Source organism: Osmia bicornis, chromosome 1 (assembly GCF_907164935.1).
Source record: "Osmia bicornis bicornis chromosome 1, iOsmBic2.1, whole genome shotgun sequence".
In the NCBI taxonomy this organism is placed as follows: domain Eukaryota; kingdom Metazoa; phylum Arthropoda; class Insecta; order Hymenoptera; family Megachilidae; genus Osmia; species Osmia bicornis.
In genome coordinates, this window is record NC_060216.1 from 7988482 (window position 1) to 8016171 (window position 27690).

Consider the following 27690-nt stretch of genomic DNA (forward strand, 5'->3'; position numbering starts at 1 on the left):
ATCCTAATTTTTGTCCTAAAAGGGAGAAAATCATGATTCATCGATAAATACCCTTTATTCAATCGGAGTAACATTTATACTTACTTAAAGCATGTCATTGAACTTATATATTCGTACAACTTTATCAACGGCAACAATAATAATCGTAATAATGACGAGAACGTAACGACGATAGTGGTAATAATGGCAATAATAGCAATAAAATATCATGGTAACGTTGAAGAAAAACGGGCGCATGTTAATCGTCGATTACCCTCTTTACCCGGTTTTCTCGCCGCCAAGTATTCGTGTTGAGCAAAAAAATAGATCTAATCACAGTGACGATGATGGTAACCATAATCGTAATGATAATGACAATGACAAGAATAATGATAACGTCGAGATTAATCGTTAATCGTCGGCCGACTATCGCTATACTTTAATTTATTATTACTCTCACTACACGGTGGTTTTTTTTTTTTTTTTTGGTTAAAGGTATATCCCTTCTTTCTCTTATCGAACAGACGAAATAATTGATTTCTCTCTATTACCATTCGTCTTCCGCGTTTAATCACCCTCTCTTATGTACATTGTTCCTATTGCGACGAAATGAGTTCAGTCTGCAAAATAATAAGCACTGCGATGCCAATATCTTTGCCTCTTACCGTCGTCTCATGGACTTTCTACATTTTATTCGACTAGCATTCCACTTGAAAATTTGTTAGCCGACAACGGCAAATGATTATTCGTCGCGAGAAATTGCTACACGTCGTATACTTATCGATGCCACTGGAATGGATCAAAAGCGTTTGATTTGCCGATTCGAACGACGCGTATTGTCAAATTTGTCTCCTTCGTCGAGCCAGCAACGGTGAACCGTCAAAGAGGCAGAAGATATCTCTTCGTTTCTCAATGATATCGATATTTACACTCAATAAAAACATGTACAATAAATACGTAAATGCGATAACAGAACCGTAACAATTTGCGTATCACCTTAATAAATTAATTCAACAAAATAAACGAGTTCCTTCGAAGCTATTGCACAAACGAACGAGTACCCTTCGTTCAGACTGATCGACGATTCGCGACGACACCGAGAACTATTGTTTCTCCTGTTTAAATATAAAACTCGTCGATCCTGTCGCACGTACTTTACGCCTAAAAATTTGATAAATACACCGTGTTTACGATTGACATCTTTGTTTCTTTCATGGGACAAAATTACGCGAGCGATCTCAAGTGCACCCCTTTTCAATTCGAAGGATTTCACTTTCCTTTCCTCGATCTCTCACACTCGTTATTAATATTCGTATTTTCTCTTTGATTATTTACACATTATGGACAACGTGTTGCACCGTTCGTAGACTCGTTGATAATAATTATAAATGCGTCGGTATACTCGTCGCTAATATCCTATGTGTCCAGTAGTAAGAGTAGTGTGGTAGCAATAATAATAATCAATAATAACCGTAATCATAATAATAATAATAATGACGATTTGGATTAATTTCTAGAAACGATCTCGGTGGTTGTAACAGTGACGATAGTAGTAATATCTAGCTGTAATAAGTACGCAATAGTAATTTATAATTAAGTAGCCGTCGGTTTCAGCTGAAGCAGCGTTTAGCGGTTTTTTCTTCTCACATCATCGTAGTGTTAACGTTTAATGGCTTAACGGGTTAGTAACAGTTATGCACTTGTAAGAGCGATACATCTATTGTAAGCTAATCTCGTTCATTTTCCCTTTGACGTTCCTGTCATTTACTCTTTATCCCTTTCTTTACATGCCTTAATTATAAGTGATAACCACATTAACGCTTTCGTCGAATAATATTTATATATATATGTATATATATATAAATGCTTTCTCTCATGTTTTATTTACAATTCACGATGATAGATCGGCGCGCGATTCACGCAGACCGATCTTTTTTTTTATAATACTTACGAAGTATAGGTTCCGTATGTACAAAATCGCTATGAGCAACATCAGTCCGCACGGATCCGCGAGATCACACTGAATGGATCGTCAGAGGATACCTTAGATACCGTTGTAACATTTACTAACAGTCTATACAACCGTCCAACGTGTCCAACCCCACCAACGCTGGTAAAAAGCACCATTCTCGTTTGGTACACGAGCAGATCACCCGATGATATTCGTTGAAGAGCAACGTCTATTGATTCATCTACCCAGGAGAGGTAGAATGGAATGTTCATCGACGGGGAACGTCTTTGTTTCTTTTTTTTTCTTTTTTTTTTTTCGGTATCGTTTAACGATACACGAGTCGCGTTCAATGTTCGTCGCACAGTGTCCTTTCAATGAGTAACCACGCGAACCTCCGGTGTCTTATCATGCTTTCATTATTTCGTCATAAACGATAAGTCACTGGGTAAAACGCGACCAAGTTACGTCATATCCGATCGTCGAGCTTTAGGGATGGTCTCAGATGGGTGTCGGTAGGACGGTGAAGTCCTGTAGCGCGGTCTTCACCGTCTCGTAAATCGGCCTGTTCCCTTCGTCCGCGCAATAACCATCCGCGGTGCAGAGGGTCTGTAACTTCGTCAGGTAACTGTCAAAATTCTCGTGGCCCATCTTCTCCTGTGGTCCGCCTGGGGCGTTCGGTATTCGCACGTGCTCCAACAGCGTTATCATGTTATCGCGCAGCGACTGATAGTACTCGGTCAGGTTGTTGTTGCGCTGAGCAATCGATGTTGTTTCCTGCAACAAAAAAGCGAACCTATTATTATAAACATCGAGTTACATTGAAAAACATGCATTTCGTAAGGATGATACAATGAAAAAGAAAAAAGGGTGAAAATAGATGGGATTCAAATGGGGTGGCACTGGTCTACGTTAGCAACAACAGGTAGGGATGATTATTAGAGACAAAAATCTATTTTTGCATTAATCTGAGCTAAAACTTTACCTGTTCTAGGATTATGCTTAAACGTTCAATTTGAAATACATGTGCATTTGAAGGAGAATTTGAAAAAAATGATTGTTTCCTTCCGTTTTAGCCCAAATTCAGCAGCATTCTACGTAGTTAGTGTTGGAAAATTTCACGGCCTGTTCTATCAGCATACGGTAATAATCGATTACCGACTGAGTAGAAGGGTACTGACTGACCTTTTCTCCTTGCTTCAGCTGGTTTTCCATGGCGGTGATATCGGAGCGCAAGCGCAGCACCTGCGACTCGACCCGAGCGTTCTCTCTCTGGAGTTCCGTTATCTCAGCCTCCAGTGTGTAGAGATCCTCGCTCTGGCCAGTGGCGGTACCGCTACCACTCGTGTTACCCTGACCCGTACCCACCGCACCCCCGTGAGCCGGACCACTGGTGTCCACCCCTGAAGATACGACATAGACGGTCCACTTTAACAGGCTGTCTCTGTCACTTTGGGCTTATTGTTTCCCGATTTCTAACAGCTTCCTCGTTTAATAGCCAGCTCTCGAGACATAATTAAACCTGCTGCTTCGTTCAGCAGAGGTATCATATAAATTGAAATTTCGAAACAGCTCGAGAACACGACTGATTTTCAGGGAAACCGTCAGAAGCCAAGGTCCTTCAACCCAATCATTGACCGAAGCTCGTTAAGAGCTCTGTCTCTCTATCGTACTTAAGCGACTCGATGTTACAAAGATAAAAATGTACTAGCACGTATTTTTGACAGAGGTGTGCGGGATTCATATAGAATAAAAATGTGAAAAATGTGGCGAGCATGTAAGTAGCGCCAAAATAGGAAAGCTTCGGACAGCGATTTGGGTTGGCCCGTTGGGGGAAACGTGTCAGAGAACAAGTGCATCGTCACTGTTTTGTCTAGTCTATCGCGCTATTTTAACGCTCGATTGGCAATTATTAATGTATCCCAAGTCGCTGCATTAGGATTTGTCTGAAATGTGGGATCGGTACGGTTCCGCCTGCGAACGGTTCGTGCTCAAGTGATGGAAAATCATCTCGTAGATACGATTGAAAAGCATTGATATCAAGACGAGATAGCTAATTGATATACCGCACGAACCAGACAGGAGTGCCGCAGGAATAGAAAAAATGATCTGGGACGATGTTAGAGGGTGACTGGGGTAGCGTGAGGTGCCATCATACCAGATAGAAGAAAAAAATGGGAGACGCCGAGTGTTGGCCTTCGCGTAAACCGTATCATCGTAATTCGTGAAAATTCGTTAGAAAATATACATTGAAAATTTCAATTAGAGCTGTGGCCACAGCTCTCTCACCGGTGCTGCCAACACTCGGGCATCATCTCGTAAAAGTAAAATTACTGGTGTGTGGATTTTGTATGTAACACCGAAAACACATAGAAAACAAATGGCGAGTACGTCAGTCCCTTACCTTCAAAAGTAAATGTTCTCCTCAAAGCTCAATGACAGGAAAGGAGCTGATCGTGATCCCAGAATAAATCAGAATATATTATTTTTCATTATTATGACATACGGTTGTTTTTTGTATCTTGGGTGAATTTTTTTTTTCTTTTGCATACATTTCTTTTGCTTTCTGTTATTTTCTTTCGTTCTTTGTTCTTGCACATAATCATGTGGGAATAGGATTCCGCGGGGGCCAGATTCGTTATTGGAAGAAGCAAAGTGACACAATGGAAGTCGAGGTGTCCGGTTCAGGTGATTTTCCTTCGTGTTTTTTTTTTTCTTTCTTATTCTTAGCTGTTTTTTTGTTTTGTTTCAGTGCTGGTCAACGAACGTTTCGTATCATCGAATCACCGTGGTGTGACAAATTCAAAAAACACCTGGATACCAATGTATTTAGAGAAGAAAGGGAGAGCGAGAACGTAACGTAACGTAACATTTAAGTAGAAACGACCAAAGAAACAACTGAATATACGGGTAAGACAGAAGAAAGGATGTAGGAAGGACAAGGTTACCCTTGTTGGTATGACAGCACATCATTGCGTGAAGAGTAGAGTATGGCATAGCACAGGATCATTATATGTACAAGTTTACAAATCAGGATTCATAATTTTGTCACGGTATTTTGCCATCGACTCGTCCATGTTGCAATAATGCACCCTTATGTTACGTCCACTATCAATCAATTTGAATCGAATAAAATTGCACTTGGACGAGTACGACATGGAAGCACAGAAAAGAATAAAAGGTAATTTCGAATGATCATGCCTACTCTACGAATTATTTTCTTTTCATCTCGTTTCACGTAGGCAATCACATGTCGCACAATCAGGTCCTTAACTCAGCGTGAATGGAGTCACGAATTTGCTTCGACTTCGAACTCGTAAGATTTCGACTCATTTCACGAAGAGCAAACCGCGGTTTCTCTCTTTTTTTTTTTTTCTTTTATTCTTCGATTAGGAATGGTGCGCATCGATAATCGAAGACGTCAATGACACCAGGGGCAGCTTGATCCTCACCGGTGATTCCTTTGCTGTACATGCTCGACATATCCTCGAACTTGGGCTTCTTCACCGCGTGTCCGGCTATCGGACAACCGGACAGAGATCTGTGAGTGGAGAATGAACCGTTTATGTGGCCGATCCCGTCACAGCCAGGCGTGGGACAGTTGACACCTTCGAATTTCATTGCCGTCGCCGCAGCAACCGCTGCTTTGTGCTGCTCGATCGTGCCACCGGACTCTAGCACTCGCGTCTTGTTCCTGTTGGCGATGGGGCAGCCGGAAGCGCTGCAACAGGTCGTTGTGATTGCAATTAGACTCTCGTCAGCTTTTTCTATCGCACTGTAGTGAATCACTGACCCAAATAAATAAATGATTCACTTATGCTTGCAGCTTGTAATATCCAAAAATTTTAATTAAAAGTGTATTCTGAAATTGATTGAATATTTTATGAATACTTTAATTAGTATTGTTAACACTTTAACAGTCAGAGCCACATAAATTTTTACTTTTTATTTTATCTTCTGTGTAGTAATTTTAAATTGAAAGTTTGTAATTTATAATTTGCAATAAAATTATAGGAAGCATTTATTTACTGTTACAATTTATTCAACTGCTATTTTAAATTATGATTCTACCAAAATGAAAATGTTTCATCTCAGGATAACGGGGTTAAATAAAATGAAATTTTCCACGATAAGCTGTCAGAAAGTCTTACCTGCGATGCGACAAGAATTTGCCGGTAGCATGACCAGACCCGTCGCAACCGGGGATTGGACATCTGTAGCCCGAAATGCCAACACCACCATTACCATCACCATACAATCCATCCACACAGAGTGAGCATGAAACGAGCGGAAACCGCCGGTTATTAGTCAGCGTCTTCGCCTTTGCATTTACCAAGCGGACGGAGTTTAAGGGATACGGCTGAGAAAGGGATGGGTTTACCCTTTTCAGTATACCGCAAGATCTTGGTACGTGCAATGCGGTCAGGAAGATATCCACGTAGTTGCGTGCAACGTGCGAACGCGGTGAAAACGCAAATCGAGATCGCGATTACGAGAAGCACAACAAGTTGCAGAGCTTGCAAGAGACCGAAGATTCTCTAGATTAATCCTCTCTACCCAAGATAAGATTTAAAGGAGTTTATCATGCTGATATCTAGACTGTGGATCTTTATGCAAATTAGTTTACGTTAGTATTTAATAAATTCTGAATAATTCGTTTCTTTTCTTTTTTTTTCGTCTATCATATAATATGATTTGATAAATTATAATTGTTTTCAAGGTTAATAAAATTAGAAGCTTTTGTTGAAACCTGAAGCGATAGAGATAAAAAAGCATGATTTTTCTTTATAGAAGTATATATCCATCAAAGGAACATTGAGGAACCCTTTATTACTAAAAGCTGCCAGAAATAAGGAACCAAGTCTTCATTAAAAACATTCATTTCGAACATTTTAATTACGAAACAGAATGTCGCCCATTATTGAAATACTTTCATTAATATTACATTTGTAATGAATTTTTACTGTTTGTTCCTCTAATGAATATGTACCTTTAGAAAAGGATAATATGAATAATGACAAACCTCAATGGTTCAGAGTCCTGTCCATCTCGTGGCTTGCTCTTCGGTTTATTAGCCCGTGGACAGCCAGATAAACTTCTGTGAGACGAGTAGTTTCCGGTCACATGACCCGATCCATCGCACCCAGGCGTAGGGCACTTCAGTTCTTGCGAATGCGCCTGAATCTGGGAGCGATCGGCACGCGGACAACCGGACAGACTGCAAAGGAGAGAAACGTTTCTGATGTTTAAATCCGTTCCGAAATATACCATGACGATTCAGCGCTGCTTTGGAAATTAAGTTGATAAATTGAATCATTCGTCGATTGAAGAAGTAGCGCATCAATCCCCATGGTCAGGATCACGAACGCACACCTCAGGAACATCCAACGATGGCTTCAGCAACACATCGCATGCAATTTACGCGACGTTGCCAAGAAGTCTCGAGTACTTACGTTCGAAATCGGGTACCGATGATCTCGACGAGACCGAAAGTGTATTTTATTTATAAATTTCAATTTTATCCAGCTCGTCGAGATCATCTTCACAGATTGCTAACACAGGGTTAAAAAACTATTTTTACAAAGATCAACCTAACTGCAACAAATTTATTGTTGGACGACTTGCCTTGCGTCCGGTTCGAACGAAGACATTCGACAGGGGTGCTTTTTCTCTCTCGAGGATGATTCACGGACATATCGTTTTCTAAGCAGGTGAATGGTAGACGCACAGTTGAAACGGGCAATCAACGATGTATAATATAATACAATGTGGTAGCATGCAAATGGCAACGCCGTGTTCCAGTTGGATCACTCATGAGGTGTCGCTCGTACGATCGATCGCGTTTCAGGTTCGTGTAAATACAAGGTTAGCCTTAGCCTAGGAACACTGAAAGGGAGAGCAGGGAGCACACTCATACCTGACCCCAGTGAAACTCGTCAATTGCCAATTTGTCATTGTCTCCGTTTTGGTATTTAAACGATCGAACGGTCCTCTTCCCGTCATTCACGAACTCTCTTAAATACGATTCTGCTCTGACATGGTTCATTGGCAACAGTTCGCTACGAAGCTGCCCACACGAGGCTGGCGAAGCGTTTCTTAAACGGGCGGGTTTCGGTGAACGTATACATATTTCGTAATACGTACGAAAATGAATATCATTAACATCCGAGAATTGGTGGAAGCACACGTAGATCCGCGAGTATTCGTTACTCGCGAGTACTCGCTATGATTTTGTCATCCCTTTTCGTAGGGGTCGGGTCGAAAATAAGGATCAAGTGGTACTTCATTCAACACGAAACTCATCTACACACTTTGATAATAATATATCGTAGGATAGCGCAACAAGAAGTGGGATTGGGTGTATATAGATAAAGGTACACAAAGAGAAAGGTGGAATAAAAGATAGAACAGACCGTGTGATAAAATAATAGAACTAAAAAGCGTTACGCTCAAAATACGCAAATAACTAGTTATACCAACGGATAGTCACACGTAATATTATAATAATATAGATATACAACAATATCGAGATAGGTACAAGACTGGTTCAGCCAGGAAAACGGAGGAGGAGGAGGAGAAGGAGGTTATTCTATATAAACGATCAGTGTCACAAAACACTTAAGAAGCCACTACGCCATGGATCCATCTATGTTTTCTCAGAATATCGTGACATCGTTCCGAATGTACCGAGATGTCATCGTGTACGACTCGACGTGTGTTGTTCCGTAGGACCGAGTTTCCAAACTGGGATCAAACTACTCGAGGAATCTGCTTTTGGACCGACGTAAACAGGATATCCAGGGGAACATCTTGTACCGCGTGTATGTTTCCTTATGTAAGTGTATTTATGTGGTACGTGTGTCTGTGTATGATGTATTCAGCGTGCGTGCGTGCGTGCTGCATCGCTATACCAATATATCAATAAATATACACAATCGGATGTAGTCGGCAAATGTTAAATGTCAGTGTCAATTGTCAATGTAGCCTTGCCTTCTGTGGGTAGCGTAGTTTCCCGAGACATGACCCATGCCATCACAGGACGACGTGGGGCACTGTATCAGCTCCTTGCCATCGCGACCACGAGGGGCGGGCCGAGGCACGAAATTCAACGAGTGCCGTCTCATATTCATACTGCACCGAACAACATCAACAATAAGACAATCTCAACGCGATTGCACGTCTCTCGTATGCCTTCACCTAATCGATACACCGGCTAACTATCCGTTTGCCCGGCGACGTCGTACAGTGGATGACCGATGACGAATGATTCAACGACGATCATGCCGTGTACTTTCCTTTCGTATACGATTTTCTAATAACGAGAAAGCGCCGATTTAATGGACATCCAAGGTACGAATGTAGCCGCGATGCAAACGTAACAAAGCTGGATAGCAACGAAAAGTTTTATTGCGCTTCGTAACTTTTCCTTCTCGCGACGAGAGGGAGGATTGCGGGCGTGTACGATGGTGGGCGTGTTAGCGACATATGAGAGCGGAAAAAAAAAATCGCGAAAGTTCGGCCGACTGGTGGAGAAAGAACAGGAAGAGGCGCAGCGGGCAACGGCAGCAGGATGAGGAAGAGGCCGAAGGAATATACGCGGATCAGAGCACGAGAGCAGTTTGCTTCGGGTTTTTTCTCTCGTCTCCTGGTAGTCTCGTAGATGAACCAACTACCGTGGGCTATGAGAAGCCTCGAAAACCTCGATGACCCTTGAGTAGCCACGATATTGCCGGCAACCGAGCCGACGGATCCAGACTTGAGTGCAATTCAACGCTACGCCCCCGAATGCTCTACCTTCCGTATTTTACCAACCACCGTCTAACCACTTTCCTCTACCTTATGGACAGATGATAAGTCACGCTATCGCGTTGTCCCTCACCCGTTCTTCATCGGATCCAATCATTCGTTCATCGTTAAATGGAGATTTAGCGAGTAAGGGTCGGATGATTGATCTTGAGAATGTGTATCGAATGGTTAGACACTTTTTTTATTGCCTTTCTAGGTCGAAGCGAAGTAAATTTGATTAATGATTCCTGCGGATTTTAAAGATTTTCTATTGTTTCGCTTTTGGATTATCAAATCGTTGTTATCAGCTTAGTTCTGAAGCATAGAATTATTTTTTGGAATGTAAAAGAAAATGAAAGTACTTGGTAGAAGAATCTCGGCAACACGCCCGAACGAGCGTATGAAATTTCAGGATAGGCGGAGATTAGAAAAGAGAGGGGACCAGTTTTGCCCGAGGTATCCGAGGTGCATTTCAAGGGTCTAACCTCGATGGGACGACGCGGATCTCGCCCCATAATCCAGTGCGGTGGCAACTGATTATACCCCACCTTCTCTCTCGACCTTATCCACCCTTGGCAGCTCACCGCCACCCACACCCTCGTTTCACCTCCTCTCCTTATGCGCCTTCCGAACCGCGCCTTCTCCACCATACCGCCGAGCTTTACGTCAATTAGAATAAGGTTGGCACTTTCGGTACGAAGAGTAATTACTTTAATTAACAAAATGGAGGTAGGTATGCGCGATCTCCGCCTCCCTCCACGCCAACTTTAGTCGCCGTCGCTGCGCTGTTGCCTCCGTGCCTTTTCGGCCGCGAATACATACATATATCGCGAGAGAGATTCGCGCGACCCTTTCCGCAAGGCAAGTACCAAATCTGCGATGCTCGCATCCACGATAATTGCACGTCGACGTTTGTCCGGCTCATTGGATACCGTAGATTCATTAGATTTCTTACGATTCATTGCCGTCTGATTAAAAACTTTCTTATACTACTTCATTTTAAATAGGGATTTGTATAAACTGTATCCATTTCTTTCATAACTTATTAAGCGATAAATTTAGAGATTCTCAGTAATACTTGCTTCAATTTTCGAAACTCTGAAAAATATTTGACATCCCTTTTTTTAAATTGAATTTTTCAGATAAAATGTTAAATAGAATGTTCAATTTTCATGGATCTCTATATACGTAAATTATCAGATAATATTAGATATTTAGATAACTTGGAATTTTAAATTTTACTTTTATAATAAACGAAACGATAAATTTCCAATGAACCAGAAACGTCATACCTTTCTCGACGATCGCGAAATTAATTTTATTATAGAAAATAAGAATTTGTCGAATCCCTTACCTATCGTCTTTACCCGTAGGTTTATCGAGAGGTCCAACCGTGTGCTGTGGGGGTGGCATACTGTAGCAGGGTGTCGGCGTGTAACCTGCTGGGATTTGGTAACCGGAAGTCACAGGGCCACCTGGATAAGTTCCACCGCAGTTGTATCCCGCAGTGGGGTAAGGGGTGTAAGTGTTCGCTGGATATTCGGGCTGAACACCTGTCATCCCGTATCCCGGATGTGGGCTCATTGGTCCATAACCTGGAAACAAAACACATTCTATCGTTATAGTATCAAATGAAACGAAAATTGTACTAAGAACAGAAAGCAATAAAGTTACAACCATTTAATAGAAAAAGTTACATTTTGTTTTTGATTTCAAAACCTATATTTCATCCGGAACAAATATCCCAAACGAAATGCACGAAAGAGAAATGTTTCAATAGCGCAAAAACTAGAGCACTGTGAACAACTGAAGTAGAGGACACGCATGACAATGCATCCCTTTGTGAAGAACCTATTCATAAATTCCCTGTGATCTCCTCCCATCTGTACACGATAACCAAGTAAATAAAGAAACGTCCCTGTCGTTTTAGAAAAAAAAAAAAACAAAAAAAAGAAGAACCAAACTAAAAGCTGGACAAAGGTTCGGCGCAGAGCATCCAAACCGTCGCGTCGCTTGATTAACCGTTGTAAAACCTACGCATTTATTTACCGGCAAGAATTCATTTTGTCTGGCCGTGCAAATAGCCAACGGACTAGAAGGGCCTGTGCGACGTCGCGCGAACACGACGACGTCGAGTGAACGAGCGAACACACGGTGGCTGTGTGCTCGAATGTTTCAATTTCAATAACTACTCCCCAGCGAGTCTGCACAATATTGGCCGCACCGGACTTTTGCCGGCTACGTGTACGCGAAATATTGATAATTAACAATGGTCGTGTACCGCCACAGGGTGGTGGTCCGTTAGGAAGGGTGTCGTTGCATATCCAGGCTGCGAAAGAGGATGAGAAGAGGGGACGGAGACGAGCTGGGGAGAGGCAGAGGTGCCGACAGGGAGGAAAAGAATGGGCTATAGGTTTGGAATGGCAAAGCACAGAGAGACCGAGGAAAAAGAGAGCCGGGCCATAGGTACCTATTATGGCAGTCATGTACTGTTCTGGCGAATTTTTATTCGACGTAACCGCGTATCGTTCTCTCTCTCTCTCTCTCCCCCAATCTAACCCCGAGGGCGTCGAGCTTTTTGTTCTTTTCCGTATTCCTCGTCCATGAACCTCCTCGTTGCAACCCCCTATCGCCCCTCTGTTACACGCTGCCGATGTAGCGACACGCTCGCGCTTTCTCTGTATTCCAAATATACGATAGTCGATGAAATGTGGGATCAAGAATACTTTGTCCAGGTTCGCAGGGTCGTTAGTTGAATTCAACGCTCGATCAGGAAAAGTAAATTCAAATAATTTTCATGATTAAGAAATGATTAAGTTGAGTACTAGAAAAGGATAGGAAGCTGAGAAGATAATAGTCGCGGGTCATAAAGCGCATCTATGAGATGGATGACGAATTGTCTGCCAAGTTGAGCGATAAACAGTGATAGCTCACCAGTGGGATCACGGTAGGCGTCCATGTAGTGGGAACCTCCGCTGTCGGGGGTGCTTTCTCGGCTGTACGCCGCGACGTGCACACCGGGTGGTGGGAACCCTGGTACAGGCCTGATTCCAGGACCCCCGCTGAAATTGACCGGCTCGTTCGCCGTGGAGAAGTCGACCGGCTCGGTCTGCTCCTCGATTGGTCTGGGCGCTGGGAAGCCTGGTCCAACGGGAACCGCTACAGCTTCTCCGTGGCCGGTTGGATACTGGGGACTCGGTGCGCCACTGTAATCAGATGAACATGATGTACGGTTTAATATCCCTCCCTTCGTTTCACCCTTCTTGCGTTGACGAGAAAATATTCACGGATTAAAATGTTTATAATCTTGTTCCGCGTATTTCAATCAAGGGATCAAATTAGATTTCGAACTTCTACGTTCTGTTGATTGCGAGAAATGGTTAATAACGTTCCGAATTAGCAGGATACAAATTAGTCGTTAATTACCTGTGAAGCCTGTTTACACTGAGATCGAGGGTCTGTCCCTGTGGACTGGGAACCTGAGGACTTGCCGTCAGGTGGGGACTTGCTGCTGCCTGAGGACTCCCTCCTACAGTTTGACCACCGCCGTATTGAGGGCTGAGACTGTTAGAGCCGTACGGGGGCGCCTGTAACAATTATCATTATTTTTAAAAAACTACTTGTTCTTGGTTCATCGTATAAGAACATAAGAAAGTAGGTTACCTGAGGGCTCGTTGATGTGACACTGGAAGTGGACAGGTCCATCACCGACCCTCCAGGAGAGGTTGGAGGACCCCCGGGTTTCTGCATCTGCTGCACCTGCGCCACTGTGACGCATTTCACTGCAATCATAAAATATATTTTACATTTGATTAATTTTACATTTCAACGTAATTTTTAATTATCATGAAAAATCTTACCATCTTCGCTCTTCATCATTCCTGCAGCCGTGGCAGCAGCCATCGCCATTTGGTGCTGCTGAGCCGCGACCGCAGCCTCCTGATGGTACACTCGTTCCTGTTCCTCCGGTGTCATTCCTGTTTGTCCCAGGTAATACATGTTCGTCCTCGAATGGAGTTGCTGTTGTTGCTGCTGCTGCTGCTGTTGTTGCGACTGAATGGGTGCGCAACCCTGTGTGTCGTATCTCTCGTAAGCTGACGTGGTACCCGGATCGTACGGTCGATGATTGGCGGCACTGGCGACCGCGTTTTCGTATCCCCTCGCGTTCGCGATCTCGTTGGAATAGGTGACGACAGGTCGCGCGATATTACTAGCCCCGGGGTGCATGTAGGCCCTCGCGTGCTCCGCGGATCTGTGGTGATAAAGCTCCTCGCTGGAAGTGGCTGCCGCAGCTGCCGCCGCCGCAGCGGCCATCATCGCCGAGGGTTCGTAAGGAGACCTCTGCGACATTTGGTGACTCATCCTAGTGTCCTCGACCATTGGCATCGGATAAGCGACCGTGGGTTGCATCGGTAGCACGTGGTGCGTTGGGTGTTGACTAGGATGATGTATCGTCGCGCCGATGGACCCCCTGGACCCCATGGCGTCCATCGAGGACATCGACGACGAGTTCGAGTCTTGATTCATATACGAGTCGTATGTCGGTCGTACATTGGGTGGAGGTGGCGGAGGGGGCGAGTTCACCCTACAAGAAGCCGTTTCTTCCGTCTTCGGTACCAACAGGTCGGACGTGTTTTGACCCCTGCTCGGTAAACTGCTGCAGCAACTACCGCTTGTCGCCATATTCTCCGTTTTAGGGACCACTTTGCTCGTGCGGGACGAAGGGCTCTCCTCCGGAGTTTTCGGAGGTTTCACGTTGATCCCTGTACCCTTCGTTGTCGAATAATAGTCGTATGTGAGACTGCTTAGTACTGGTTTCGTGTCCTGCGTCGAGGTGCCATACTGAGAGTAGCTCTTGCTGTCCATCGAAGGCGGCAATAGGTTCGTGCTGATATACTCTGGAGGTATTCCGGACACTGTCGCGAAAGTACAAGATTTATCGTATATTTTAATCTTCAATTACTATGGATGACTTTAAATTAACACCTTCACATTATTACAAAAACAATTAACAGGGTTATTAAAATTTGTTACAGTTAACATGCTTGAAGGATGAAAACGTAGACTGCTTTTGAAATATGATAATTGTAGGAATAACTGTTCCCATGTTCAATTGCATTTTGTTCAATTTACAAATTGGTATTTCAGTACAGTTCAGGCATGCAAAGCACAGTCGGAGGTGCTCGCAAGTAATGAATTCTCTAATCATATTGTTCTAACCACAATTTACACGTTTACAATAATTCGAATAGTTATCGGTATCGACTGCGAGTACCCCCCAGCGTGGAAGCAATAAAAGCAAGGCGATCGATCTCGCGTGAACACGCAAGAGGATTACTTTCGCGCCGTTGGAAAAAGCTTAAGCCCCGTTCTGATTTCACGGGCTAGTTAGGCGCGTGGATTTTCACGTAGGACGAATTCCAGGCACGTTGGGAAGGGCTGCTATGCCGCCTTACCTTGAGCCTTGTGTCGTGCCTCGCGTGCGGCCTGCTTATTGGCCGCGGCAATGGGACATCCGGACAGGCTCCTGTGCGTGCTCCGATTCGAGCTGACATGGCCACGGCCGTTGCAACCAGGCGTCGGGCATTTCAAAATAGTCTCATGCATCGCCAGAACTGTGAGAACCCAGAGACACGTGGCGTGGTTACAGAACGCTAGTCGTTCGAATTGCTCAAAAATCTGCACAATCGTCAGTCCACACATACACGCACACCAGAGGGACGGCAGGATTCAGATATTAATTACGGCCTCCTTCTTATGCGTTGAGTATAATTATCGTCGTAACTCGCGTCGACGATTAACACCGAAAGAAAGGTGTCGTGTATAGTAGTATATATACAGAGAAACAGAGAGAGAGAGGAGAAAACGAAATAGAAAATAAAGGAATAGAGAGAAAGAAAAATGGGGTACACAACGTCACGGGATAAAATATACAAAATAAATGTGTAATAGTACAATCAAGTATACCGAGCGGGTAGAGAGAAACTCAAGTAGACATAATTAATCCAGTGAAAAATTATAAGACAACAACTTGCGATTCGTGTGTCGTGTGTTGTGTGTGCTGGATAGATGATCGCTTCTTTATCAGACACTGTACACTATTCTAACTATGACTTTTCAAAATTAATTATTTTTCAAAGGGAAAATTGATGACTTTCGAAGCTATCATTTTTATCTTTACTGAATTAAAAATTTCTAAACAGTATACCTTTCTCTATTTGGATCGTGTTAGGAGCTTGCCTGTCTTGAGCCGCGTTTAGACCAAGCGAATGTTATTCCGACAAAAATCAAAAATTCTTTCATTGCTATTTGGTATGGCTGTACGTACGAAATAACCATGACTGAATGCTCCCGCTTTTGGTGTATGTTCGTTTGATCTAAACGCGGCTTTGGAAGGTTCGTCGACGCGCGACGAGCGTGGTTTGTTAGGGAAACCGTGTCACAGGAGCGTGTGATCGCCGTTTAATTATACTCAATCGCACAAAATCCTCCGTTCGATTCTGGTGTGTGCGCATACGCATAGTTCGGGTGGGTCGCAACCGCCCGTGTCTCGAGTTCTCCAGATGTTCGTAGGCAGGGCCAACGTAACCAAGTTCAAGTGTGGTGATTTATTCTCTACTTATAATGAACTACAGAACAGAATGGTAAATTCAAAACGTAAGTGAACGCAATAAATAAAGCTCTCTACCCCGCAAACGAAAAGCACAAAGAATATAAAAACAGACAGACACATAGACACACATATACGGGCGCGGTTCAACGAGCCCACACTTTAGTCAAATATTAATTATTCAAAACTTAAGTTACGTTGTCTTTTTTTTTCTTTTCATTAATTTTATCCTATCGTGAAAGAATTTTATTGTGTAGATCTCATTTGTGCAACTGAAGTTTCCGCAAATGCAAGCAGAGATTGATTTCAATTGAAAGTTCTTAGTGTTTCAATAATCAAAGATCGTGGCTGATTATAGGAAACGTGCTAACGTGGAAAATAAGTACATTCGCTCGTTCACACTCGTCACTCCCTTGCCCCGTCGCGTGAAAAAGGCAATTTCGCAAAAAGAAGATGCATCTATTTAACTACGATAAGAAGTGAGAATGGTATTGGTGAGTACTTACTCTCTGGCGTTAGTTTATCTTTCCTTGGACAACCGGATAAGCTGAAATCACAGTATTGAAGTATTGATAAATATTATTTCCAACAAATTATGGAAATATATAATTATTATTTTACTATAAATTAATATTTTACTATAAGATTCTGTTTAAAAGTTTTAATAAATTGAAAAATATTTCAAAAATTCTTTGTTAAAAATTGGAAAGCATTTTGATTGTTCTTAAAAAAAAAATATATTTATAAAAATTAGTAAATCAATAAAATTAAATCATGGAAGTAAAAATGATGAGATTTGCCCTCGTTCTAGTGTCAGTGGCACTGTTCTCCATCAAGCTGTCGTACCAACTAGCCGTCTAATTGACCAGGGCAAAGTGCAGAGCACAGGTTAATTACCGATAATTGCTTACCTGCGGTGGTGAGAGTAGAGTCCGGTCACGTGACCCTGCCCCGTACACCCTGGGGTCGGGCACTTGTTGCCCTCTGTAACAAATTAAACCGTGGCAAATGGTCAGCTTTTGTACAATCTGTTATCATTAGCAATATTATACCGCATAGAGATATCATAAACGCAATATTTTATAAAGATTAATCAAAATACATTTTTTGTAATAATAAATGGGTTAAAGTTTATTCCATTCTAAACAATTTTTTTGGAATTGTATACTTGGCTATACATCAACAGAAGCGTATTTTTATTTTCTATCGTTTGTACGATAGAAATTTTAATAATTTCATTAGAAATCAATTGACTTGAAATCAATTGAACGATGCTCATTAATTAATGCCGTCTATTACAATCGCGTAATTATGATATAACAGGAAAATGTTACTCGTTCTTCGTATGGACCAACCCTGTTGAATTTCATGATCGCAACAAGCACGTTTGATTGTGGATAAATTGTGCGTTCACACGGTCGGAATATTGGCTGAAACTGGAACCAAAGCGTGACAATGTTGCGGTAGATGGAAAATATTGTTCCTCTGCTTGCGTTTTGTAATGCGGAGACAGTGGATTTGCATTCTGATATTGGCTGTCGAACGAATCCATAGAATCAATATTTTATGTAGAGACAGAATGGTAACAGTGCACAGTATTCGTGTACATGAAAAATGGAATTTCCTCTTAACATTTGTGCCCTGATAATTTCTCTATTAGTAAAAATATTTTAAGCTGAATACAGTGAAATAATATCAATTTACTTCTGTTACAGTTATTACAAAAATTATTACGTATTTATTAATCCTGTAATATTTCACATGCAATTAATTTACATAAATTACAAATCCCTGGATAATTTCTAAAATGAAATCAGATTGTTAAAAATGATATTCATAACGAGTGGGACGAGAATCTGGGAACAGAAAAATATAGAGAATAGTAAAAAGCCTGACGGCCGAGATTCTTTCAGAGTAGCAGCGACGATGCATGGAATTGAATGAAAATTAACTATCGAATGGATGACAAGTGCTATGTATGTCCGACAACGTGGTATACTTTCAATATGCGACACAGAATGCAATGTATTTCCAGTTTGCCAATATTCATGTACATTTTATATGTTCCTTGCTCTGATCGTTGAACCTACAGGCAAATAAATCGACAGTTTATTGCTTGATACTGATGTAATTTCAGTGTATATCCGATTATTATTCTAAGAATAAACATAGGCTTATTAAAAATAGGTGTTAGCAAATTGCTTAAAGAAATTCATGAAAAAAGAAAAGGAATTACCTCTCTGAACCAACTCCTTTTCAAAATTTTTGGGAAAAGAATTTTTGGAATAATAAAATTTTGTAAAATGCCGAACTCTTGTCAGAGAAATCACTGAATAAGCATCTAGTATAACGAGATAAAGTGTTTCTTCAACTCGTTTGCTCTTTAAGTAGTACGAGACGGTATAACATTTTAAAGCGTTAATTAGAAGCTCTAAATGAAAACGGACAAGCTGTGGCCTAATGTGGCCTAGTGTGGATCTTGTCGCGCAAGTTACGCATTTGCGAGTAACCACTGGGATTTCTCTGTCCCATACCTAAGCCCTGGGGATTAACACTGTGTATACATTCAACCTGAAACCTGGTTGTTCGTGAAACGAGCACGGCTGCTTCATTACCGTTTTATCAAGGAACGAGGGTGTCAATCTCTTAAATGACAATTATGCATAGTAAAAACATTTATGATATTACAAAAACCACCGTTGATCTTAAATTTATAATTAAATTAATCCAATGAAATTTCATCGTAATTCAAAATTGACCCTCTATTAGCTGTTTAATAGTATGTTCGAGAGTTGACAGACAACTGTACATAAAAGACGGCACCATATTTAATTGAACATCAAATGACCCTTAGTGTCCAGGAGCAACGTGCCAACGATAAAACTCATGTCCATAAACTTTCTCTACACTCTTTTCTGCAATTTTTTCCCCTTAATTCTCGCTTTTCTTGCGGCTGTCACGAAATTGCATCGGGGCATGCTCGAGCAACCTGTACCATCTGTCGTGTACTGGCTGTAACTTAATGGCTGGTATGGTGTACGTCACGTATAATCGTGCTCGTGTTCGTGTTCACAGGGTGACCTCGCGTGACCAGACAATTACAGGTTTCCAGTATACGCTCTATACAGTCCAGAAGTACCAATAGCTTAGGATGAGGACCATCTATACGGATCCTTTGTTTCCAGCGCCGATGAAGATTCGAACAACTTTTTACTCACGGGAATTAATTAAATTTCCTTCTAATCTTTAGAGATAACTTGAAATGAAATTCATTCGGTCAACACTTCGTCGAACCCGTTTAGTCAGCCTCCAAGATTCGTAGATGTAATCCGTTCCAGACGAGTTTAGCGGGATCACGACCTCTATCTTACGTATTAACTCATTTCGTCCCTCGAGCTCAGGGGGTGGTCAATTCGACGTTTCTTAACGCGAAAAGCTTCGTTCTGATGGACCATAGGTACGTTCGTCACGTGTGTTGGAGGGGTTCGGAAAGGGATTCCGAAGGAAGCTTGAGGGGAGGCAGGCTTTGGGTTAGTTGCGGCCTTTTCCCTTGGAGTGAGCGCACTTTTATAAACTTTGTCGTGTACTAATCCTTCGTTGGTCCTGATCCCTCTATCCAACTACGCCCGACCCCCCTCGAAATGGCCGCCACGATGCCGAGAAACTTCATCAGCCCGTCATTTCGCGTTCCGGCAAGAAAGAGTAAGAAGGGTCGAATAACCGAGTCGATCCCCGTTTAGATGCTCGCCTTCTCCTCTAGTCTCGTCTGGTCTAGCTTCCTGGTAAATTGGATTACGATACGTGACGTGATTAGCGGCATACTTTATTCGCGAAACACCGAGCTGATATCGCGGGAAACCGTGCCAACCGGTTATTAATAGAATGAAAAACGTGCAAATCTGATTTCCGAATCGTAAACGGGAAGGTTATTCGTAATTAAAATAAATTCATCCAAGCAATCCCCATGTTTATTCGATTTTAAAGGCGATCAGTGTATCGATAACGTACCGATAGCATATTCAGCTAATGAAGGAAGAGATAATGAACAGTTGCCGAGGTCGGTATAGGGACCAGGCCGGGATTCCGTGTTTTTTAATTAGCGGCAAGGTAAAAAAAAAAGCGGTGAGCTGGCTAAGTGAGGGTGAGCGGTTGGCCGCCGGCAGGATTAATAAATTAGCCGTAAGGTTTTAAAACGGCTGGCCGATGCCTAAGCGCGACGGGAAAGAGAGAAAAAGAAAGATGACGAGAGCGTGAGAGAGAAGGAAGATAGGAACGAAGGGGCAGATAATGGTTCCGGTCAACAAAATGAATACCGGCACGCGCTGTTCTTTCCGGATCTCTGAATAGACTTGTAACGAGTCGGTCAGACCTTTCTTCTCCCTTTTCCCTTTTCCTTGCCACCCGTTCTATCCCCGTCTTTTTTCCTACGGGATCCCCTGCCGGAGGGTCAGAGGGAAAAGAGGAAAGAGCGGATCCAAGGGGTGAGAACGAGGATGAGTAGCGGGCAGCGAGGGTGAGGCCGTGGCCGAGTGTGTAATTGTGTTATTTTGTTGCCATTTCACGTGAGGGTCACCACGGGAAGGCCAGAGGTGTACATAAACACCAGGATTGTTTTATTCATTCGGCCCGCGCACCGCCTATGACGCATGCCACATTTTACTTTTTTCTTCTCATTTTCTTTTCTTTTTTTTCGATCGCCCTGTCTCCCTTCTTTTGCGATCATGTACACGCGATGAAATCGAAAATCCTATTATCGAGCTATTATCTTGGTAATCAATCGATGGACAAATTTAAATATCCACGTACGGATGAAGCAAATAAATAGACGTGGACTTATTTTAATCACCCGATATCTGCGTCCTTCGATATAATCTCTTTTCTCGTCGGGGAAAAGTGTCGGTGTAAGGAAAATATCTTTGAGCCTATTAATCTTTAACACATGAACTATCATAGGAGATAACGATATGAAATATGTAATTTCAGAAAAATATTAACAATTTGAAATAAATTTTTAATAATTCATAATGTTGTGCATGTATTATGCTAAATTATTTTCACAGTAGGTGTCAACATGTTAACACACTTTCCTATGTTCAAATATAAAATGCACCTGTAGACAAGAAATGCTAAAACAAAGTAGCTCATCAAAAGGATCTTTAAGGAGGCGCGAATAAAGTAATTACTCAAGACGATCGCGATTTCTTCGTCGACTTGGCCGCGCGTAGAGCGCAGAGCAGAAGACGTAGGATTCTAAAAAAAGAGAAGAGAGCCGGGGGTACAATCGCAAGGCAGGTATTTACACACGGCGGCGCGCGCCATTAACGCGAGGGTAGAAGCCCCAGCGCGCGAGCAAAGGTCCTTTTTATGCGTGCGGTCGCAAAGGCAGCGTAAAATTGAGTTACAGGGCAGTTTATTTTTTTATTAGCCAGGCAAACCCTGCCTGCCTGCCGCGCGCGGTTTCAACGCGGAAAGGGTGGTTTTTGCGGCCGACGGATTTCCCGATAGCGGTTTTATGGCGTGTCAACACGCTCTTACCCGACGGCCGCTACGTTGACGCTGCGTTGAATAAAAAAGGATTGAAGAAGGAAGGAAGGAACGAGGAGCACGCGAACCTCTCTCTAAATCGAAAGGATCAGGAACAAGCGGCGCGAATAGCGCGGCCGAATGAGCCCGCGATTAAAAAGTATTGCGCGACCCGAGACCGGCACGCCTTTGCCACCGTCACGCTTGTAAGTATGCGATTAATCGTGCCCACTTATCACGGCACCGCGTTTATTCGCCAAGATTTCCGTGGAGGTGGACTGCGCCGACTATCTCGACTCCGAGATCTTTTAATAATCGACCGTACGAGATTGACAGGCGGTGAAACTTTTTGGACGCGAACACGACGCGGAAGCTTTTGTTTGCACGAACTTTTCCGTCAAATGATTTTCCGTCGATTGGTTTATTTTTATTTTATAAGTATATTCTTAGTTAATTATTTAAATGTTGGAATAATTTAACAAAATTCTATTATGGAAAAATTTATAAAGGTCTTCCAAAGTAGGTTGAAGTGTTGCAGATTTTAAATTTGTTTATCATTAAATGTTACCAAACAACGATCAAACAGCTATCTCGTCAACCTATCTTCATCGATTTAGCACAGAACACGAAACGAGGGAGATTGAATTTTTGAAGCTGTTCGTCCCCGCAGCTTGAAGCGGAGAAAACGCTAAGGGGATAATAAGAACAGGCAGCAGAGCCGCATGGTGGTAATAAGGTAGCGTGGTTTGGCTGGGATGCTAGTCACGTTTCTAGCTGCTGACAGCTGCGGCTTATACGTATGACGTGGTATCAACCTCAAATTTCCCCGCCTAGGCACATCGTGTCATCGCTGCCCTGAGACCCTGGAATGCACTCGAACTCCCACCTGTCACACCATGAAATACCAACCCGCCGTCACACGGGGAATTTTCTTTCATTCTTTTGCCAATACCGATCGCTACCGTTGATTGATCTCTGTTACATTCTCATTCAATCAAGTAAATCTGTTCAGATATTTATGTATTATCGGTCTTCAATTTCTATTATTAATAAAAATTGTCTAATTCTAATCGAAGCATTCTTATTTACATTTTGTAATCCTAAATCCAAATTGACCTGTCATTCGTTGTTCGATAGTTAATTTCACCATATTTTAATTATTAATAATTATGACAAGTTTCTTGAACCAAAAGCGTCATTAAAAAAGAAGCATTGATAAAAGGGTTGGAAACAGGTGTCCGATGACTCGAACAACACACATCGAAAGGACATTGTACTCCAACACGTCTGATAGGTGCAAGTTTACCCACGTCGCGTGTCTTTACGATTATCGCGAGGTTCCCATGATCAAGCGAATAGTTTCGAAGCTGCGCCGAGGACGAAGACAAAGTGGCTGTAGCGTAGAATACGGAGAATAACTTTACTTTGAGAGACCTTGATTTCACCATTTGAGTCATCGCCCCTCGCTTCGTAATTATTGATTTTCCGTGCTACCCTAACTCCCCTAACTTCATAGAGAAAGTAGGAGAGAACAAGAGAGAGAGAGAGAGAGAGAGAGAGAGAGAGAGAGAGAGATACAGATGGAGCAGGAGAAGAGTAAAGCACGCGGGAGAGTCGAAAATGCCTTTTGTCCCCCTTTTACAGCCGGATAACGTACGAAAAGTAACCCTACCGTTGCGAGCATTAGTCTTATCAATGATTCCCTGAGTTTCTCGAGCGCTAGAATGCATTAGCATCCGATGAAACGCTGAAGAAAGTGCGAAAGCAACACGAACGACTCGTATTTGCTGTCGTTGAAATCTCGGCGTGAAACGTCAAAGATATCAGTATAAATAAAATATCATAAATTCCCAATCCCAAAGTATTCAGAGTAGTCGTGCTACTAGACATCGAAATTCTCACCTCTGCTTAGACTGGACGGAGACATGGACATTCCTGGCCTACTCCCATCAAAGGTGCCAGGCCTTTCCGGTATTTTCATCACATTCTCTTGCTGAGCCGTTCCAGTTCCAGATGACACGTCTCCGCCAGTCGTGGGGCTGGACGTGGTCGTGCTGGTCGAGACAGCCGTGATAGCGATGCTGGTCACATTGGTACCGTTTCCATTGGCAGCATTATTGCTGTTACCGCTACCGTTACCACTATTGCTGGTGTTGCTATTTTTATTACTGGGCACGTTGTTGGTGCAATTAGCAGCAGCACCGTTGTTGCTACCGCTACCGCTACCGTTGTTGTTCCCATTCGTCGAGCTACTGGTGCTACAACTGCTGACAGCAGTTACACTGACCACTCCGTCCCTGGCTATGTCCTGAAGGGCACTGGCAGCTCTGGAGCCAACACCTGCTGGCTGAAGGATCGTATATTGTTTCGAGGAGTCGGGGCTAGTGACGGCGGGAAGGCCACCGCTGGGACTTTTGCTGCTTGTCACAGTGTTGGGTGTCACCTCGTGTCTGGCCACGTGATGGGCGTCCTCTTTCGACGATTTCAACTGCAACAGCGAAACCGTCGACGAATGCTTGTCCTCGGAGCTGGTCGATATACCCGTAACAGGTTGCGGGGTCGGCATCGTTGGCCCAGGACCAGCGGTGGGGTAGCCAACAAACGTGGCCGAGGCAGGGTACGGGCCGATAGGTGGAATCGCTGTGGAAGCCACCGCCACTGACGGTGTACCGCGGCCAGTAGCTTTCGCGTGGTCCGTGTTAGGTGGCCTGAATGCCGACGTGGCCGAGAACGGAGAATTCGACGGCGGCGAAGAAGAGGAGCTGGTCGTCGCGTTCGGCGATACCTTCATACCGTTCTCATTGTACTGTCTATGATAATTCGAATACATTTGTTGATGTTGATGGTGTTGCTGCCTCGCTGAATTCTGAGGCGATTGTCCGTTTCTGCACGTTCGATCACGATCTCTGTCGTTCATCTTATCTCTGTCAGCGTCGTCCTTCTCCGCGGTTGGATCAGACATGTCGATCTCGAGTTCGTTCGACGAATCGTCTACCAGTTCATTGAAGTCTGGCGGATCGTATCTGGAGTATTTATCTGTTTGTCGTCCCTGGGGATCCACGTGAGTGCCGACCATGCTTCTGTCGTTTCGCTCCTTGCTCGACAGGGATCTCACAGACACCGGTCTAATTTTTCCGGGTTCATTAGGGTTCACATTGTTCACTTGGCTTTGAATGTTGCCACACTCGCTTTCTGTTCTCAACACGGTATCCAGATCCTTTTTCACTCTGCTTTGATGCTGTAATTGCTTAATCGCATCGTGTTGCTTTAATTGTTGCTGAGACTTGCCGCTACGGTCTTGCTGTCCACGGAATGTTATCACGTCTTTTAGAGAATAACCTGTCTCGTTACTGGTAGTTGAAGATGTTGACACAGAGGAAGGTGACAGTTTTGGATTGTCTTTTTTCTCTTCGAATAGATTCTCGAAATTCGATTCGTACTTATCTTCGTCCGAGTTTCCTCGTTGATACAAACAACCTCTAGGCCCAGGCCAGCTTCCGGATAAACTTTTCAAAGCAGCCTCCGTTTCTCTAATGAGAGTCTCGTCGTCTTCGGGTTCTTCGGAATGCTTGCTGGATTTTCTCGCCGGGCTACCAGAGTTCCCAGCAGCGAATGCTCGTTTCTTTTGTGGCAACGGTATAGTTTTGCTAGTGTCATTGGCATCGAGTGATTTTCTTGTCTCATCGTCGCGTACGCTTTTCCTCCTTCGCTTAGCAGCAGCATCAGCTGTCTCCATTTCTTGAGGAATGCTCGTTTGTACAGCCTTCTTGTTGATCAACGGTTGCTGTTGCTGATAGTGCTGCTGCTGTTGCTGCTGTTGTTGTTGTTGTTGTTGCAGTTGCTGCAGTTGCTTAGGATTTGGGCTGACAGATTCTGCTTCCAGCTTCCGTTTTTTGAGATGAGCCATCGCATTCTGGCCACCTGGCACGCTGGTCAGTTCCACCCTGGAACACAAAAATTCCAGAGGATCAGGAAATCTGCTCTCTCGTCGGATGCATGGATGCACGGTGGAGTTTGATCAATGAGTGCAAGCTTTTTAGCTCGAGGCCGCTCAGAATCTAACCGAACCAATACTCCGAGAAGCTGGGGATCAGAAGCTCTGTCAGTTCCAAACTATTCAGACCGCACGTCTCATCCTCTCGACGAGATCTATCGTTCGTTTTCTCGTGAACCGTTCGATTCAAAGCCTACAGAAATTCTCGTCTGTCAAGAAATTTCACCTGAAACCGGTGCAGGCCTGTCGAGGGCATCGCCCCGAATCCTGTGACCCGTTCCATCCACACGGGACTTCTCCGTTCTCCAGATGAACAAATGCTAGCCGATCGTTTCCTTCGATCGAACACACTGCGTCGTAGGTAATTTTTATCCTAGATTCTCAGTATCGCCGGCACGGTACTATTGTCTCTACACGATCGTGCACGCACTCGATGTGACACGCACGCGCGCGCGCGCGTGTACACGCACCAGTCACGCGTGCTCGAGCCGAGCCTGCGATACGTGTATAGAGGTACCTTTGCGTGGCACAAAGTGCGCGGATAGCCCTTCCACGCAGGGTGCTCGCGAGCTACTGTGATATGTTTAAGCTCGTTCGGGGGTGGCGATCTTCCAGAATACACGGGAGGGGATGAAAGCTTGCGCGAGCAACCGGCAGCTTCTGCTTCGCCGCGAAAAGTGGGGGCGGGTTCTGCGCACTGTCCACCCCTTTCAGCTTAGCTGGAACGCGATTCCCGGCCTCTCAGCACATCCCCTTACTCACCTCACCACCCCCTGCGATAACGGAAAGAAGGGGGGAGGGGGAGGGGGGGACTCGGCCCCTGGATGCACACCAAGGTGGTTCAGTGTGTTGGGCTACGTGCACCGTCCCTTACATTCACCCACATCTTAACTTCCACTACCCCCTTTCCATCCTCTACCTACGTGTACCTCTCTGTTACCTGCTTCTCTTTGCTGCCTTAAGAGTCCCGGCTACCCTGGTCCCCGGCCAGAGACCTCCGACTTTTTCCTCCTTTCTTTTTTCTTTTTGCATTCTGCCTCCAGAAGTGACTCGCGTAACGAGCATCGTCAAATTCAATTAGGACCAACACGAGAAAACGCGCTGACGCTTCGCGATCGTCCTCTCTTTTTATTCATTCCTGGGCTGTAACGCGTTACATTTCCGTCGGCCTCGTGATTACATCGAACTGAACGAGTTTCGCATGTACCTAGTCTGATCTCTCGCTGATTATTGTCTAAATTCCAAAAGCACCATCCGCGAGTTTGCTCGAACAAAGTTTTTTTTTAAATTCCTGGACTGATAAGAATATATCGTTATTAGTGCTTACGCGATAATGATTGAGATAATCAGTGTTTTACATGTTAATTTGCTTGGAACATAATATTTTTGTTCTAACAAAAGGTAGAATGCACGTTCTTTGCCGGATTTAGCTAGATAAATATCCTTTATCGCAAACGATCGCGCTAAAACGTATTTTCAATCGGCAGACAGCCGTTCCTTGGTCTGCTCGTACGGTTTACAGCGATAGCAGGAAGCTACAAGTCGAATTAGATAAACCCAGGTTCCAAGAGGTGGTATAGGAAGAAGAAGAAGAGCAGGATCAGCGTCAGCGCTTAGCAGAGCTTCCAAGGATCTCGGGAGTGAGAGGGCTTTCCTTAAATCCTAAACCCCTCCTCAGACCACGGCAGTTCAGAGTTTAGAGCAACGAACCCTTAGAAAGGGATAGCTGGAAGAGAATGTGCCCTCTTCGACTGAAATCGGAAGTTAAATCGCACCGACGGCTTAAGACATTATCACTTTTCTTTGCCGGACCATGCTCACTGGTCCAGCACTCGGTACTCGAGAGTTCTC

The 27690-nt window shown here is 43.7% G+C and overlaps 1 protein-coding gene across 1 annotated transcript in view; it reads right to left on the reverse strand.

Moving 5' to 3' along the window:
• Nucleotides 1-36: 36 nt before the first annotated feature.
• The window catches only part of LOC114882889, a 148586-nt gene continuing 120932 nt past the window's right edge, over nucleotides 37-27690 (reverse strand). Inside the window, exons 5-17 of the mRNA XM_046284954.1 lie at nucleotides 23748-25789; nucleotides 17234-17306; nucleotides 16829-16869; nucleotides 13573-14628; nucleotides 13376-13494; nucleotides 13139-13299; nucleotides 12647-12918; nucleotides 11067-11307; nucleotides 6951-7145; nucleotides 6079-6141; nucleotides 5380-5648; nucleotides 3113-3330; nucleotides 37-2704 (exon numbers count right to left, since the gene is read on the reverse strand). Coding sequence (XP_046140910.1) covers nucleotides 2429-2704; nucleotides 3113-3330; nucleotides 5380-5648; nucleotides 6079-6141; nucleotides 6951-7145; nucleotides 11067-11307; nucleotides 12647-12918; nucleotides 13139-13299; nucleotides 13376-13494; nucleotides 13573-14628; nucleotides 16829-16869; nucleotides 17234-17306; nucleotides 23748-25789 — 5026 coding nt within the window. The 3' untranslated portion in view covers nucleotides 37-2428. The remainder of the gene's footprint in view (nucleotides 2705-3112; nucleotides 3331-5379; nucleotides 5649-6078; nucleotides 6142-6950; nucleotides 7146-11066; nucleotides 11308-12646; nucleotides 12919-13138; nucleotides 13300-13375; nucleotides 13495-13572; nucleotides 14629-16828; nucleotides 16870-17233; nucleotides 17307-23747; nucleotides 25790-27690) is intronic.